This window comes from Gobio gobio (genome assembly GCF_949357685.1).
Source record: "Gobio gobio genome assembly, chromosome: 10".
In the NCBI taxonomy this organism is placed as follows: domain Eukaryota; kingdom Metazoa; phylum Chordata; class Actinopteri; order Cypriniformes; family Gobionidae; genus Gobio; species Gobio gobio.
Genome location: NC_137116.1, coordinates 32,196,323 through 32,213,110, shown reverse-complemented (window position 1 = coordinate 32,213,110; position 16,788 = coordinate 32,196,323). Strand labels below are relative to the sequence as shown.

Genomic DNA, 16,788 nt, shown 5'->3' with positions numbered 1-16,788 from the left:
AGCAGCTGTGAAAATCTCCTACAAACACACACACACACACACAATAGACAGTCTAGATGCTATCTGTGAAATCCATATGCACATACACAGTATGATGAAAGAAGAATAAATGCCTCTCGTGACATGACACTTTCAGGGCATCTATCTCTGCTATTGAGCTGTGAGTGGGCAGAAGCACAGAAATTATGTAACTGAAATGTTCCTGCCTCAGAGACAGTAAAGAGAGCATCCCTACACACACACACACAACCACACACACACACACACACACACACACACACACACACACACACACGCATGAGAGAGCCAGTGAGAAATAAATAAATTAAAATCTCACCTGACCTGGTTAGGGTGAGTGAATAAAAAGATGAAGCTGAAAGGGGAGACAGTGTTTGTAACCGTGATGAGGCAGTCAGCGCTTCTCTCTCATTCTCTGTGTGAGTCATTGGTTGAGCAGCAGTGTACTGTACTGGGAACCACAGGGAAGGACAACTAGGAAAACGTGAGTGCATTATAGGTATGGATGAGGATTTTCATTTTGAACCTTGATTTTCAGTTGAATCTAGTGGTTACCAAATGCTGCATAAAATATATCTTAAAAATAAAGGTGCTGTATTGGCATCTATGGTTTCATGAAGAACCTTTAAACATCCTTGGAACCTTTTCAGGTTCTTTATAGTGGAAAAGGGTTCTTGAGATTAAAATGTTCCTCACACTATGACACTAAGGAAAAAAAGGGTTCTTTTAAGAACTTTTCACAGAAAGGTTCTTTGGAGAACCAAAAATTGACTAACCCTAACCCTTTGGAATCTTAATTTTTAAGAGTGTAACCTTGATTGTTATGTTTGACATTTTAATTTAATTTAAAGTTTCGGAACAAGACCAGACTCATTACCAACAATTAAAATTAATTGTGGAATAGACATCTTCACATGTTTAACTCTAGTTGACTTCGTATTCTGACTAGTTCTTTGACTTGATGGTTGGTTTTTCATTTTATCAATTAGACAGGGGAGGATGCACAAACTGAAGAAAATAGATTAAAATCGTACATTTTTTGGACATTTGTGAATAGAGCTGGATTTTTTTATGGATAAACAAAAGCATGGAAGTTTCGGTTTAAAGAAAGTTTCAGAAGAAAACGTGTGGTTGTTTCATAGAATATCAGTCAATAACATGGACTTGATTGTGAAACAGGACATCTGAAAGACTCATTGATGTGTCGTTCAGTCCATCAGTCATAGAAAATATAGAATTCTTAATGACTTATGTGTCATCTCAAAATGTATTAAGATAATGACAATATTTTGAGATACTGTTCAAACTAGGGTCTATAGGGTCAGTAATTTTTTTTTTTTGGCAACTATTTTCAACAACAATAATAATAATGATAAGTTAATAATGTTTCTTGAGCAGCAAATAAGCATATTAGAATGATTTCTGAAGGATCATGTGACACTGAAGAGTGGAGTAATGATGCTGAAATTTTGCCATCATATTTTGCCCTTGCAGTCCTTTTCATTTATGACTGTAACGGGGTTGATTCTTGGGGACACAATTTAAAATGTAATAAAATCAAATGTAAAAAAGTTTTTTTTTTTAATAATGTATTTGCTTATACAGCAAGGTAAATTTGGAAAAACCATGCTGGGAATGAAAAAGATCGAAATAGAAATATTTGACTGGGTTGTTGTCGATGTGCTAAAAAAATGCCTTTAATAACTCATACTGTAGTTAAACCTGGTGTCAGTTATTCATTGTTAAAGTCATTGTTTACACACATTTTTATGAGGAACACAATGGCCGTTTTGTTATTGAGTTACTTTTATGTATCAAACATACTCTGTTTGAGAGCAAAACTAGGTATTTTGTACATAAAAGATGGCAAACAAAAAGTCTTCGTAATGCTATTTTACTTCAAATACTCAAGTAATGTAAGAAGTTATGGCAAAACTCATTGCAGTGTGAGTAAATCTTTGTTTTTCTTGGTGCAGTTTTCATCACGCACACAGAAAATTGCTCTGTTCTGTTGTCAATTGTTTAATTATCTTCACAATTCACAGTATGTTTGATTGCATAAAAAAGTATGCAAAAGTATAATTGCATATTCCGTGGCCTGCCCCTTGTAAAGCTCCAGCAGGCTTCTCTGTATGGCTCGGAGGGGATGTATTGTTCTGCAGCTCTTGCCTCAGGCAGCGTCCTCAGTTTCCAATGGGCTGCTATCGAGTGACTCTATTCATAGCCCTTGCCCTGTCCCGGGCAAACCATGTGGCAAATCAGCAGTACTACACCGCACATCTGTTCAGCCGCTTGCTTTCTCCATTATCATTTAGTCAGACTCGTTTAAGATGCATTGCTATCAGAGGGGATTATATACACCCCCTGAAAGCGCTTCTTGTCCTCCTGTCTCTCTCTCCTCAAGTCGCTTTCTTCACTGCCATTTTCTGTACAGTAACAATATAATCCAGCGCCCGTTCTTATGTAACTCCAGCGAAGTACAGACATTAATAATCCCATGCGGCCTGTGGCACACTGGCTCTGTGACATCACCGTCAGCCACAGCGGAGTATGACTAGAGCACTGTGGGTAAACACGCTTAAGAGCAGGACATGGAGCGGTTTGCTGGAGTTCACAGAGAGCAGGGCTGCCAGTGTGTAGATTATTCATAGATTATGGGCCATGGTATGTACTGTACTGATGTGTGGATTAAGACCTAATTGATTTGTAGAATTACAAACCTGTGGATTGACTTTTGTTGTAGTGTCATACACTAAATCTTCGGAGATGCTTTTAAGTGTATTTGTATTTTCTTTGGGGTTTAAATTTGCTTAGATTATTAGGGATTATTGGATTCATAGGGAATGAAAGTGTAAAATATAATCTATGCATGTGTTTATAAGAATGATTTATGTTGTGGATGCGAGGGACATGTTAATGTTCATGCTTTTAGTGATATGGCTCAGTGTGTGTGTGTGTGTGTGGGTTCATGTTTTTCTATCCCGGTGGGGACCCGGTGAGTCACACTGACTCATGGGGACTTGTGTCCCCGTGGGGATCTAAATTAAGGTCCCCATGAGGAAACTAATTTATAAATCATACAGATTTTTTTTTATTTTTGTGTAAAAATGCAGAAAGTTTTGTGTGATGGGTAGGTTTTGGGTTAGGGTTAGTGTAAGGGGATAGAATATAGAGGAGAGTCCCCACAAAGATAGCGAACCAGACGCGCGCGCGCGCGCGCGCGTGTGTGTGTGTGTGTGTGTGTGTGTGTGTGTGTGTGTGTGTGTGTGTGTGTGTGTGTGTGTGTGTGTGTGTGTGTGTGTGTGTGTGTGTGTGTGTGTGTGTGTGTGTGTGTGTGTGTGTGTGTGTGTGTGTGTGTGTGTGTGTGTGTGTGTGTGTGTGTGTGTGTGTGTGTGTGTGTGTGTGTGTGTGTGTGTGTGTGTGTGTGTGTGTGAGAGTGACTGCACCAGGGGTCTGTGCATGATGTCAGACGTCTGGGGGCGATTTGCATGCATGATGTAAAAAGTGTTTGTATATGTATATGTATATGTGTGCGCATTTTGTGCAAGTTATGCTTGCGTTTGTGTATGTGTGGGTAGGGGAGACTGAGGAATGTTTTACCATTTGTTTTCACCATCTGTTTTTCTGCTATGTGTCATATTTAAACTGCCATTCAAATGTTTGGGTTTGGTAAGATTTCTTGATTTTTTTGATAGAAGTCTTTTATGCTCTCCAAGGTTGAATTATTTGGTTAAAAATACAGTAAAAATTACTATTATGAAAAAAAAACATATATTGTTGGCAAAGCTGAATTTTCAGCATCATTACGCCAGTCTACAGTGTCATATGATCCGTCAGAAATCATTTTGATATGCTGATTTGATGCTCAAGAAAGATTTTGTTACTATCATCAATGTTGAAAACAGTTGTGCTTCTTAATATTTCTGTAGAAACCATGATACTTTTTTCAGGATTCCTTGAAAGAAAATTATAGAAAGTTCATAGTATGTTCAAAAGAGTTTATTTGAAATATACTTTTTGTAACATTATACATCTCTTCACTGTCAGTTTTGATAAGTGTGATTACAATTAGCCTACTCTTTCAACAACAACAGTATACTCTATACCCAGATAGCAAAAAATATCGGCACGGCTTCTTTTTGCCGCCGGCCCTAAGCTGTCGGCTATAGGTGCGTCCCGCTGGCGGTGATGAAACGTTTGCCGCCGAATACGTCACTCCCATTTCTTGCGAGATGCCGCGGCCGACTAGCCGGCGGGCCGCCGGCTTCATTTTCTCTGGCGGTTGCCTCCGCCTAATGGACCGCGGCCGGCTGGCGGCAAGCCGCTGTGAAATGCAAGGATTTCTACTCTCAAATTCGACCAGCCACGTTGGCTATGTTTGGCTTGTTGGGAAATAGAGTGGAACTGACAGCATTTTAACTAGTTCTCACATTTGAAGCGATTATAAAATCATAATAGCCTATATGTGAATTATATCAAATATTAGTTTTTTTTTGCTCCAAAGCCATTAGGGTTTATAACAGATTCTTGACTCTTGATTCCATGATAAGGTTAGGTTTAGGAAATTACATTTAAATTTTCACTTGATTATTTGCATGTCGAGTGTGTTGGTCAATTTGACCCATAATGGATGTAATACTTTTTTTTTTTTTTTTAGCATAATAGGAGGGTTAAGAAAGTTTGAAAGTTCATTTTAGAATAACACTTATTTTTGTATTGCCCTTTTTTCTATTTCTTTTTGGACTGACTTTAAAATAGACATGACAAAAAATTAGAACTAACTTCATGACATTTTACTTTGTTTTCAAAACCCATATTTTTCTGAAAAACAAAAATATATTATTAATTATTTAGGAAAAATTCTACATTCATAAGACAAGAATAACTCAAAAGAAGCCCTCTAATATTACCTCTTATAAAGCTGATTTTTACAATATTTGAAACCCTCTCAAACATGAGGTCGCAAAACAAAAAGCTTACAAAAACAGAAACCTGAAAGCTTTTCAATTTCATGTGACTGCCTTAATATTATAAAGTATTTTCTATCTCAGAATTCTTATTTTTATTATTTATTTTATATACAGTGTTACATTTGTTGTTATTCTTTGTTCTACATATTCGGAACTGTACCACAATGCTTTATTATTTTTATTTTTCTCTCATTGTACTTTTTGTATTGTACTTGTCTATACATGTACTAATTTAAATAAAAATAAAATAAAAAAAAAAACAGAGAAGTACCTCCACCGGCCGAGAGGGGCAGTATACCTAAAAAAGGCGGAAGACAAACCGGTAAAACATACAGATTTACCAACAGCGGCCGCTCATCACATGGTTTTAGTATTTGAAGAGAGGAGATCAGAAAATATCCTCGACTACGAGCGTTTAAGTAAGTACATGTTTCCTTTTTGTGTCACACAATATTATGTTCATTTTTGATGTATATACCGGTAGGTTGTTTTAATTAGTTTGTTCAGACACGCACGCTGATATAGTGCACAATGCACAGTGTTAGCTAACACGTGCTGTTTCGCCTTTTTTACACACTGAGTTCAAGCATGTTCTACATGTTAAAATGTATCTAGCTACTGTAGGTAAGTTAGCCAAAGCTTTACATCTAGAAAGACTTAAGTTTAACTTTTGGTGTTTTCTAACAAAACAGAATGATGTATATAGGTTATTTAAATTATTTTGTTAGTCCGAACAAGCATGCTGCTAGGTCAGTTTTAGCAAGTGTTAGCTAACGTGCTGTGTTGCTACTGTTCTTCTAGCATTTAAGGTCATTTATGAGTTATTTCTCTGAACTGCTGTACTTATTATGTTTGAGGACAATGCAGTTTACTTGAATCACTACACTGAATGAATACATTTTACTGTTCCACATTTGGCTGACCAGTTTTTCCCCCCACAGCATAGCTACTGTATATTCTGTATTTAACGTTAACAATGCGGTTTTGTTCACATTTTCTTGCAGATACCTTGACCAGAGCACAATCGGTTATCTTCATCCAAGAGACCTACTATTGGACAATCGTTTCGGCTTTCAAGGTAAATAAATTGTTAGTCACAATGTCTAGTTACTGGGCTATAAGGAGAAGAATATTGAAAGGAGTTGAGATGGACAAACAGGAAATTGCAGATGTTGGAAACTTTAACAGTATGGAAAATTGTGCCTGTAGTTGTTGTTTTATATATATATATATATATATATATATATAATTAAAATAAAATATTTTTTATGTAGATTTCCAGAATGAGAACCAAGCCCTGAGGGAAAGCAATGCACGAGCAGGTGAGAACATGCACTCTTTCTTAAATTTTACTTTTTTGACTGTGATGTAGGTCCAAAATTACCAAATGCCTTTCATTTTGTAGCTTCGGATGGCAGCGGCTCACTTCATGAGCAGGTGAAGGAAGTGAAACAATGTTGATGACGTTTGCTCGTACTGGGCAATCAGGTACAACTTGCAAACAACACCTGTGGTTGTTGGTTTAATTCCCACTGGGGCCACCTGTACATGTAGTAGACCTAGTTGTAAATGTCATAGTTTAGTAGTTGAGGGACCAGGACTGACTGCTTTATTCTTTTATTCTGTGAACCCCTGTAGGTGCAGATCAGACCCTAATGCTGCGACGTCTTGGAGAGTTTGCCGATGTTGTGCGTAGCATGGACAACAAAATGGACACTATGCTGCAACATTTCAGTGCCAATGTGTCTTTTGGAGAGTTATCCCTGCCAGGGGGTCTGTTACTCCCCCTAGACAACCCATTTGGCGTTGCTTGACAACAGTTTGAGGCAGGATAAAGAGCTCCAGTAAGTGTGCTGATTTTGTTTATAATGCTGTAGGGTAATCTAAAAAGTAAAATTTAAGATTGTACACTGCATATTCTACAGTCTGAATCACAGCCTGTCACATTTTTATATTTATGTATGAGAAGCTTCAGAGATATGTAATTTGTAACACTTTTTTGTATTTTCAGCTTCGGTTTTTGGCAATCAAATGTGGGAGGGACCTAAAGACAACCGTGTGGCGAATGCTTCAGAGTATCTTCTCTAATCACCTTTCCATTAATACAACCTGGAAGGGTGTAGGGGATAAAGCATGTTTTAGAGACATGTTCCTGAAGACCATTGTTCAAAGTAATATATATAAATATATAAATTTGTTATATATTTAAGTAGATGTGTGTGGCCTTATGACATTCACATGGAATGACAGATCTGTATTTTCTACAGGAGCCATCCGGAAGAACCCGGCAACCCAGGATGCCACTGATGAGGCGGTCCAGGTTAGCGCTATGCGTTACCTGAAAGGAGCATCTGATCGTGAAGGTGGAAAAAGACGCCGCACAGCTGAGAGGGACCCACAGCCGACCTCTTACACCTAGGCTGACTACTGACACCTGGAACCCTTTCTTTATCCTGCAGTCAGTAACATCAAGACCCCTAAAGAAGCCAGAAGTTTCAGGCTACACTCACCCAATCCACACTGTTCACTGTGGAAATTACTTTTTTTTTATTCCCTGTGACCCTGCCTTGAAGGCAGCTCCTTGGATAGATATGGGATGGCGAGGTTGTTTGTCCTTTATATAGGCGCACAAGAAATCACTGAAGATAAGCCAATTTGCGCTGCCTCATTCTGGAGGTCGGGGAAAACCGGAGAACCCATAGTCAGGCTTGTTATAATGGTCTGTTCTACTACTGTTCTATTCTTCTCCAGAGCTTTACTCTAAATTATTACCATTTATGCTATTGTTAGAAATGGCTTGTTAAATGTGATGTTATACCTCGATTTATTTGGTATCCTGCACATTCTTTGGTACCAAATATCCTCATTATTTGATATAATATTTAATGGTAATTCTTTTCATCCCAGAGCTGACCTATTTGTTATTAACAAATATTGTAAGTGTTATAATTTGCTTGTAAGGCTGTTTTTTTTTTTTTTTTAAACCAAAATTTAATTGGAAACATGCAGGTTCTTTAGTAAAAATGTTTTTTGTTATTTATAGGCCTATTTAAGCTTATTTATTGTCTGTTATTTATATTTAATTTATATTATCTTGTATCATTGACAGTTAATGTACTTTGAAATGTGGAATAAAAATGCCAAATGGGAATTTATCTGGTTTGTTCAATTATTATCCATCATAAACTGCATGTTACAAATATATGAATAATAAATAAATAAATATATATATTATTTATTACACAATAAGCGGAGGCAGATCGCTCGAAAAAAGCGTTTGCCTCCGCCGGGCCGCCTTCTGGTATAAAGGCGGCGGAACGGCGGTTTGCCTGCGGGCCGGCGGCGGTACGAAGGCGGTAGGAAGCCGGCTGCCGCTTTTAAAAAGCGCCTGCCGCCGGCGGTGCGCCGTCAAACGTGTTTGCGATTACGCAATTCTGACGCTTCTACAGCCGCCGGATCACCGCCGGTGGTCCGCCGACTCATTGCTATCTGGGTAAAAGTCAAGCCCAAAGAAAGCTGTAGTTGCATTTTAAATTAGTTCATGTCTTTGCGGTTTTAATTTAGCTACTTATAGGGCTGCAACGACGCGTCGACGTCGTCGATGACGTCGACTACGAAAATACGTCGACGTGCGTGAAATGCGTCGACGCGTCGGCGGCACATTATTTACGTTCTAGAATGGAACAGAAGATCTAGAATAATGGCAGCTTCTGCTCCCGGGCATAGTGAAAATTATCATTTATCATATAAAGCCAGACCGCGACATTCAAAAGTGTGGGGGTACTTTAAACAGAAGCCGAGTAAAACTGTGCTTTGTTCGCTCTGTAACGCCGGTTTCACACTGCGCGCGCAGGCAGAGCAGAAGCTGTGCGCGTGGAGAGCGGGAGCTTTCACACTGCCAATCAGTGTTGCCAAGTCCGCTTTTTTCCGCGGAATTGGGCTACTTCTACACTGTTGCCGCGGGCTGTGTCTCATGTCCGCGGGTTGAAGCAAAAAAACACACATATTTAACACCCCGAACGCGATGTTTACCAGAGAACCTCCCCGAAACGCGATTGGGCTTGTTTTGGGCTAGTTTTGAGTAACGAATGGGTGGGTTTTGTTGTGTAAACCTGGCAACCCTTCCAGTGTTCTCTCGCGCAGCTGAACCGTGGCGCGTGTATTGCAACAGACGGTCACATTTTCCGGGGTTCTTCTCCGACCCCAGTACGTCTCGTGCTTTTATTTATTATGGGCTGCATATATCTCCTGTTAATGCGACCTGGTTCCCCTCTGTCCCAAACACATATGCATAAAACATGCTGTATATAGGTAGTTTTCATGATTAAAGTAACATTAAAGTTAAGATATGCCTCTAGCTTTAATCATTTAAATGTGTCTTTGAAGTTTGGGCAAAAACTTCTGGCAGCTTTAGTCGTTGTTTATGCACATGTATCTTCAAAATAGACGACTAGTTATACTATATTAAAACTATGCTGAAAGCTCCTGTATGTGAACCTTTTGCAGATAAATACAAGTGCATTTTCGTTTACTATTGACACAAATCAATAAGTAAATCATACTCAACTACTAGCCTATAGTAAACAACTTTTCCTAATTAGGCCTACTCTGTATACATTTTATGATGAATATCATTATATATTATGTTTAAAAAGCTTCTTGTGTTCATATATTTCATTATAAAATGGCATACTATGTACACTACCTTTCCTGAAATACAATTAATATTGTCATCATTCATTGATTTCATGTTAAAATAATATACAAATTCACTACCCTCTTTGAAATACAATAATCAGTAAAAAAGAATCATAAGATTAATCTGGAAAATAATCGTTAGATTAGTCGACTAATCGAAAAAATAATCGTTAGATTAGTCGACAGAAAAAATAATCGTTAGTTGCAGCTCTTTATTTATTACTTATTCAAAATAATTGTTCCCTGTAACCTACTACTATCCAACCCATCCCTCCCTTTAATTGTATGTTTTTTTTCCTCTCTCGAAGTATTAAACATATAGGAAACTTAGTTCAAAAACTGCAAATAAAATTTGAAGTAGATTCAGAACAAAATCTTAAATCAAAAGATAAACAGCTTTGGTGCGAAACAACAGCAGTTTATGAAAATCGTCATGCATCCACGCCACTAGGTGTCAGTATAGAGTCAAAGACAGCTGAATAAACAAGAGACAAGCACACCTTGAATGCCATCAAGTTAAATAAACAATGCACTATTAGTTATTTAGCGACCATTAACATGATATCAAATTGTATACAGATATGGAATTTTACTTTGTGTTTTTATTTGTTTATTTTAATATTGTTTTGTTTAACTAAATACTATTTTTTGTCATTTATAATCCTTATTGAGACTAAGACAGAGACTTGATGCTTTGATGCTTTGACTTTGACCAGGAGGATAGTGATCATGAATAATAGTACATTTACCCTGTTGCACATTTCTAGTTAGTTAAACTTATGGTGTTATAACTCTCCCTGGTCTACATGTTTACGTGACGTCTATCTGTCCTGTAGGAGATGATGGGGTTTGAAAGGCAGTGTAAGGTGGAGGTACTAAAACAGCCCCAAAGGGAGTTACAGTGGGTCCAAAAACAGCTGTCAGTCATCTCTAACAGAACCAATGGACCAGGCAGGACCAAGGATAAGGTGAGTCTTTAGGTCAATCAAAAAAATGCACCATAGATTATCATTAATTGTTTGTGTTTTTGTTTGTAGATGTTGTGTGGACTCGAATCATAATTTTGTGGATAATCAGAAGGATAAACAATGCAGATTTATTTTCACAGCCTTCTTTATTTTACTTTACAATACTTCTTACCATGTCTTTGAGATTAGCTTTTAGATTTCAGAATTGAAAAAAAAAAAATATATATATATATGAATCTGCCAGCGATTTTGAAGTCTTGGTTCAACCACAGAGCTGTGGTCTAGGAATTATTGGATTAGTGTGTGTCCTGATCATAGTTTGGTTTTCTGAGGACTTAGCCTACTCCCTCCTCTACCCCTTTTCACCACTCCTTTACCTCACATCCTCCATCTGTTCTTTCACACACAAAAATACTACTTTCTGAAGTCTATTGATGACCTGTTGCAAGCTTTATGCGTAGAGTATCAGTTAGTATCATGGGAAAACAGTTTGGAGCACCTGTGGTATTTCTTTGAGTAACAGATCGACATTTATCACTTGACCTTAGCGAAAGATCAAATTGTACATACCATTGGGTCTTTTTGTGGCAAAGTAGCTATTCAGCCAGCTCCAGTCTCTTATTTAACAAAGACTAAATCGATCCTTCACTTTAACCTACAGTGCTTATGACCAGACACGTTTTCTGCTTCAGATCTGAAGAGGATGGAAATTGCTCACTTATACCGAGGGCAAATAACATTTACTTGGCTGGAGTGTTTTAGAGATGTTAATGAGTCCTGCGATGTACTCAGGGTCTAGATGTGCCTTTTAGAGATGGCAATCTGTGCATGTTTATATACTAGAATGTTGCCATATTTGGCTGTGGTTATGCAATGCTAGATGTCCCATGAGACAGCAGAGGGCTCTTTTGGGAGAGACGGGGGGAGACGGGGACAGAAAGAGGAAAATGACAGCCCACTTAATAATTGCTGCGGTTGCCAGGCAGCAGTTTAATGAGTATCCGAACAAGTAAAGCTTGTTTTTTCATCTAGTTTAAGAGTTTCCATGTATTTCTTTCTTGAACCTCATCGTCTTTGCTGGACACGCCGCTGTATTTATGCAGGGCATTTATTTGTTTCTGTTGGCATTTTAGTAAGTGTGCAATACTGGTGAGAGGCACAGAGGGCAGTCTTGTCCTATTGTTTCATTGCAAGTCTGGGGAAACCCTGAACTGTCCAAATAATCCTCCTTAATACCCTGCTGCTCCTGCATCCCTGATCTCTGATTGGCCGGGGCTGCTGGGAACGGTCCTGCCACTGCACAGTGGGAGATAAACGATTGGTCTGGCTCACTCACTGGTGGAAAGCGTAGGCGAGCACGCATGAGAACAGGAGAGAGAGGGTTCACAGGGGTTCTCACAAGGGATCCTCATTAACAAATCCAGCTTCTGCAGTCGAATCGCAGATATGTGTTAAAGCATGTAATACGCAGACAAGTATGTGCGGAATTCTCGACCACAGTTGAAGCATGTTCTTTAGATATGCACAGGTGTGTAGTATAAATACATTCCCGGGCATAATCCGCCATGTTGGAATTGTCTTCAAACCCGGATGTTCTTTGACCCATGGCCACATGGGATAGTAAAGTGTCCACTGGTTGCACACAGAATCTCTGCTTCAATACTTCTACTATTCAGACAGCCTTCGTATATAACATACTGATTTTCAAATACTTCTGCATATAGTTGTGATTGTGTTTATGTGAAAGAATATTCTAATATTAATCCGAATTTTGTCATTATGTAAGAGTCACATAAAGACATTAACCTAATTTCCATAGTTAAATGAATCCAATCTTCCAGTTTCTTATAATATGAGTCAGACCACTTGCATATGCCTATATTAATCAGAATTTTAGGTTGTGTAAAAAACGTATTTGGGATTATCCATTCATTTAACATTAATCTGTGTATGTACCAACAAAGTAACTCTGGGTCATACAGAAAGTGAATAGTTGAGCTATTGAAGAATCACATTTTTAGTCATTAAAGTCACATTGTAAGTAGCGACGGAGAAGTTGTGATGCACTTACAAAGTGAAACGGATTATTGAAAAAGAAAAAATGTGGCGGGGACTTTGTTCTATCCATCGGTTATTGATTGGATGGATGAGGATCTGAATGTTAGCCTGCAGTTAATTGTAAGAAAGGGGCGGGGTTTAAGCGGACTAAATGATTGGAGAAGTCCGACATACATCACCAAAAATAAGTCTGTCGTTTTCACTGAAAGGTTGAGTTATGACACTTTAATTAAACAGCTTTAAAAAAGAAATAAATTAATTGAATTGTTCACAATAAGATTAATAACACACACTTAAAAAATAAATTGAGTGAATTTTAATTTTATTTAGGGCATGGATGATAATTGAGATGTTTACTCTAATGTATTCAGGAATATTCTGAAAGCTGTGCAACTCATCAACATCCTTTTTGTTTAAGGTTTAACTACAATATTGACCTTAATAAGAAAATGATGTTTATGTAAATGTGGTCAGTGATGGGGGAAGGGTGCGTGCAGAGAGAGAGAGAATTCAAAAACCCCTTATTTGACCTTGTCAGCTCCAGTCATGGCCCTCCAGGGCGGATGGGTGATGCTCACCTGGAAGATAATGCAGAAAATGCAGATGCACAGCATTGGGCATGAGAGATGTGTATTTACATGACAGAGATGTGAACCAACGCACGACTGTCCTGCTGTAAGCTGCACTGGCTCTGCACTTGTGCGTGCTTCTGTGAGTCTGTGTGGTAAAGAGAGATAGAACAGGCCAGTGGTGTTCACATATCTTCTTCTGCGTCGATCCAGCACACACACAGATGAAGAACGCTTAAAGCGCGCGCTAAAGGCTGAGTGTATTCGTGTGTGTGTTGCGCTCTTCCAGCAGTGTGAGCGAGCGAGTGAGTGAGTGCGCGCGCGTGCGGTCTCCTCAGTACCGCCCGCTCGAGCGCTTTTCTCTTCCCGACGGTCGCTAATGAACCGTTTTAAGCCCGGATAGCACGGACAGCGGACCGGAGCCGTACGCTGCCCCTTAATATGACACAGTTGGACACGGCTGTCCTTACGGGAATCATCTTTTAACGGAAGAGCGGCGGAAGAGGTAGAGTCGCTGTCCATCGCTTGGTTTCGTGCACGCGCTCAGCTGATCTGAGAGCATGTTGTGTTTATAGGTGGATGTTTTGGTCAGAGATGTCTTTAAATGTGTTGCAATACGCCTGTTTAGTCGTTTGTATGTTTGCGTTGCTGCTTTGGTTGTAAATGGCAGTGGCTCGTGCTCGTGCGGTCGTATGCACTATAACCTTATAAATACATACGGTAGACCGCATGCTGTATTAAATGTGCTGAAAACATTATTCAGGATCTCTGTGCCAGTGAAACACATGGCTGTGTGGGGTAGTTTTGTCCAAAGCCATTTTAGATTGCAGCACTGCTGAATCTCACAGTAGCTTGTACTATTAAAGAGATAGCCCATCACTTCTGAGCTCTTCAAACTCCCTCTAGATTCCTGTCATGATCAGCTACAATTCTGTATTTTAGCAACGAATAAACGTTTATTAATAATATATATATTTTTTAATTTAAACAACCTAGAAGTGATATGTGAGGCCGGGGCTAGTTGTCACATCTGAGCCAAAAGTCCAAGTGTGTTTTCTTTTTGAATCTTGGTTTCTAGTTAAAACCCTTCTTATATGATTATATATATATATATATATATATATATATATATATATATATATATATATATATATATATATATATATATATATATATATATATATATATATATATATATATATATTAATTCTACACCTCAAACTAAAATTCAAAATCTTGTTATAGCTGTTGTGTGAACAAGTGTGCACGATAAAAGATAGCTGAGCCAACTATATTTTAACTATATTAATATTTTATGAGTATTGTACTTTATATGACATACATTTATAAAATGTATTCATTAAAGTGTTTTACTGACCAATATCAAAAAGCACAGGCGTGATATTATTAGTCACCATGAAATCAAAATTGACAAATCTTTTTTTTTAATGAAATATTGCAGTATTTATTATAAATGATTTATCTGTGCACATGCCTTCGTAATCTTTAAATATCAAAATAACTTCCCCTCCTTCTTGCAGCGACATCTCTTCTCTTCTCTGATGACGTGTTTACTGGCGCAAGGGCGGGACAACCTACATATTTTCTTGTGGCTGTTTTGCTTGGATATTTGTCACAATAGGGAAGAAAGACTTTCCTGCAGACTTAAAGTACTTTAGTAATCGTTAAGTACCATGATAATTAGGAAAGCACCATCATCATGAACCATGATACTGTTGGAGTACTTTTTTCGAAAGGGATTTAATTGTTAGCATCATATCAATTGATGTCGGATCGATCTGTTTTGACTATGAATATCTGAATGAATACAATTCACATGTTATCCTGAATTAATTCCAATCAGCAGCCAGTTTAATAGTTTTTGCATCTGGTCTGGTCGCCAAATCTGGTCTGGTCGCCAAAACAATGCAATTTCAAACATATACAATCACCCATGTGCTTTTTAATGATTCATTCTGTGGTGTAACTCTGGTGTAATATATCTTCCTGTAATGCGATGTGACTTCATCTGTTGCGTCATAGTATGTGGAAGGTATAGATTAAAATAAGGATATACTGCTTTAATGAAAAGATTGTACAGATAGGATTGTTTTGTGGTCTTTAACTCTGTGATAAGTTAATTGCCATTAAGCAGATGTTTTTTTGTTTTTTTCCTGTATGAACTGACATACAGTACATTCATTCCAAAAACAATGATGCGATGTGGTATTAGATATCAGGGGCACAATGATGATATAGTATTGCACTCTCAGTAAGTTTTCACATCTTGCCTTATGGAATTGAATCTGTAACCTTCTGCAAACTTCTGAACATTAGCAGTAGTATTTTAATTTAGGTAAAGCTGTTATGGAATAGGTCTATTATTATACAACACCTGATACGTATGCTGCTGATAGTGATAGTATGCTGATTTTAATTTTTAAAATCCAGTGTTTATGATTTAGTTTGTGTTAGAAAGATGAATATGGTGTTGTGCTGTGGTGTGGTGTGGTTAAGCTCTCTACATTACGTATAAACAGTCTAAATTACGTGAAATGTGTTCTCTCAGAGCTCATAGAATATTAAAAAGAATATAACACCCTTCACACACACTTCAGCCTCAACTATCTCAGCATTCTCTCTCTGTTTACAAACCAACACCTTTTTTTGTTTGTGTCAGTCATGTCATTAGTAAAAATTAGTTCAGTGCATTTGATTTGAGCATTGCAGATACAGGTAATGGTATTGCCGTTTTTGCAGATGAAATATGTGATTTTGTGCGCCACTAATGATGCATATTTCCAACAGAAATTGAAGTGTCCTTTTGAGCTTTAGCTGGTTTCACTGGAAGATTACCATAACTACAAACTCTATATGTCTTTCACAATTGTTTGCAAGAAACATATTTTAACTGTTGCAAATATTTAATTGTAGCAAATGTGCCAATTTTGCTTTCGAGGGCCTTAAAAGCACAAAATGGACTCTTTATCCTTGTCTGCTGTCTTTATACGTCACAGCTCTGGACTAGTGAACGGTTTGGGACTGTGCATTTTCTCATCGGCCAATCAGCTAACAGTAGCCGGATTCCGAAAGTAAAATAAATCCCATTTACACTGCCCGGCCAAAAAGAAAGTCGCTGTTTGGATTTAAATTGGCAAATGCTTAGGAGTCAATGGCTGATCATTATTGCAGTGATTTTTGTGTTTCTAGTATGTTATATGTTTGGCGACAGTTCTTCCAACCCTAATTGATGGAGTGTGAAGCTTTTCATTTCTTAAACAACCATGTAGGAAGATCATGGCCATATTCCAGGATGACAATGTCAAGATTCATCAGCTCAAACTGTGAAAGAATGGTTGGGAGGGAGCATGAAGGATCGTTTTCACACATGATTTGGCACCATTCCAGACCTTAAATTTATTGAAAGTCTTTGGGATGTGCTGGAGGAGACTTTACAGATTGACCAAAAATGAATGCACCTCTTGATGGAAATAAATGCTGTGATGT

At 38.0% G+C, this 16,788-nt stretch overlaps 1 protein-coding gene and 1 long non-coding RNA gene across 2 annotated transcripts in view; both read left to right on the top strand.

Moving 5' to 3' along the window:
* The first annotated feature begins 387 nt into the window (after positions 1-387).
* LOC307132372 (uncharacterized protein) overlaps positions 388-16,788 on the top strand; it is a 117,619-nt gene continuing 101,218 nt past the window's right edge. Inside the window, exons 1-2 of the mRNA XM_079826625.1 lie at positions 388-517; positions 10,523-10,654. Coding sequence (XP_079682751.1) covers positions 10,526-10,654 — 129 coding nt within the window. The 5' untranslated portion in view covers positions 388-517; positions 10,523-10,525. The remainder of the gene's footprint in view (positions 518-10,522; positions 10,655-16,788) is intronic.
* LOC307132259 lies at positions 5,137-7,052 on the top strand. The gene is made up of 6 exons (XR_013817273.1): positions 5,137-5,407; positions 5,993-6,066; positions 6,263-6,310; positions 6,394-6,476; positions 6,627-6,832; positions 7,000-7,052. It is a non-coding gene; the product is annotated as an uncharacterized lncRNA (long non-coding RNA).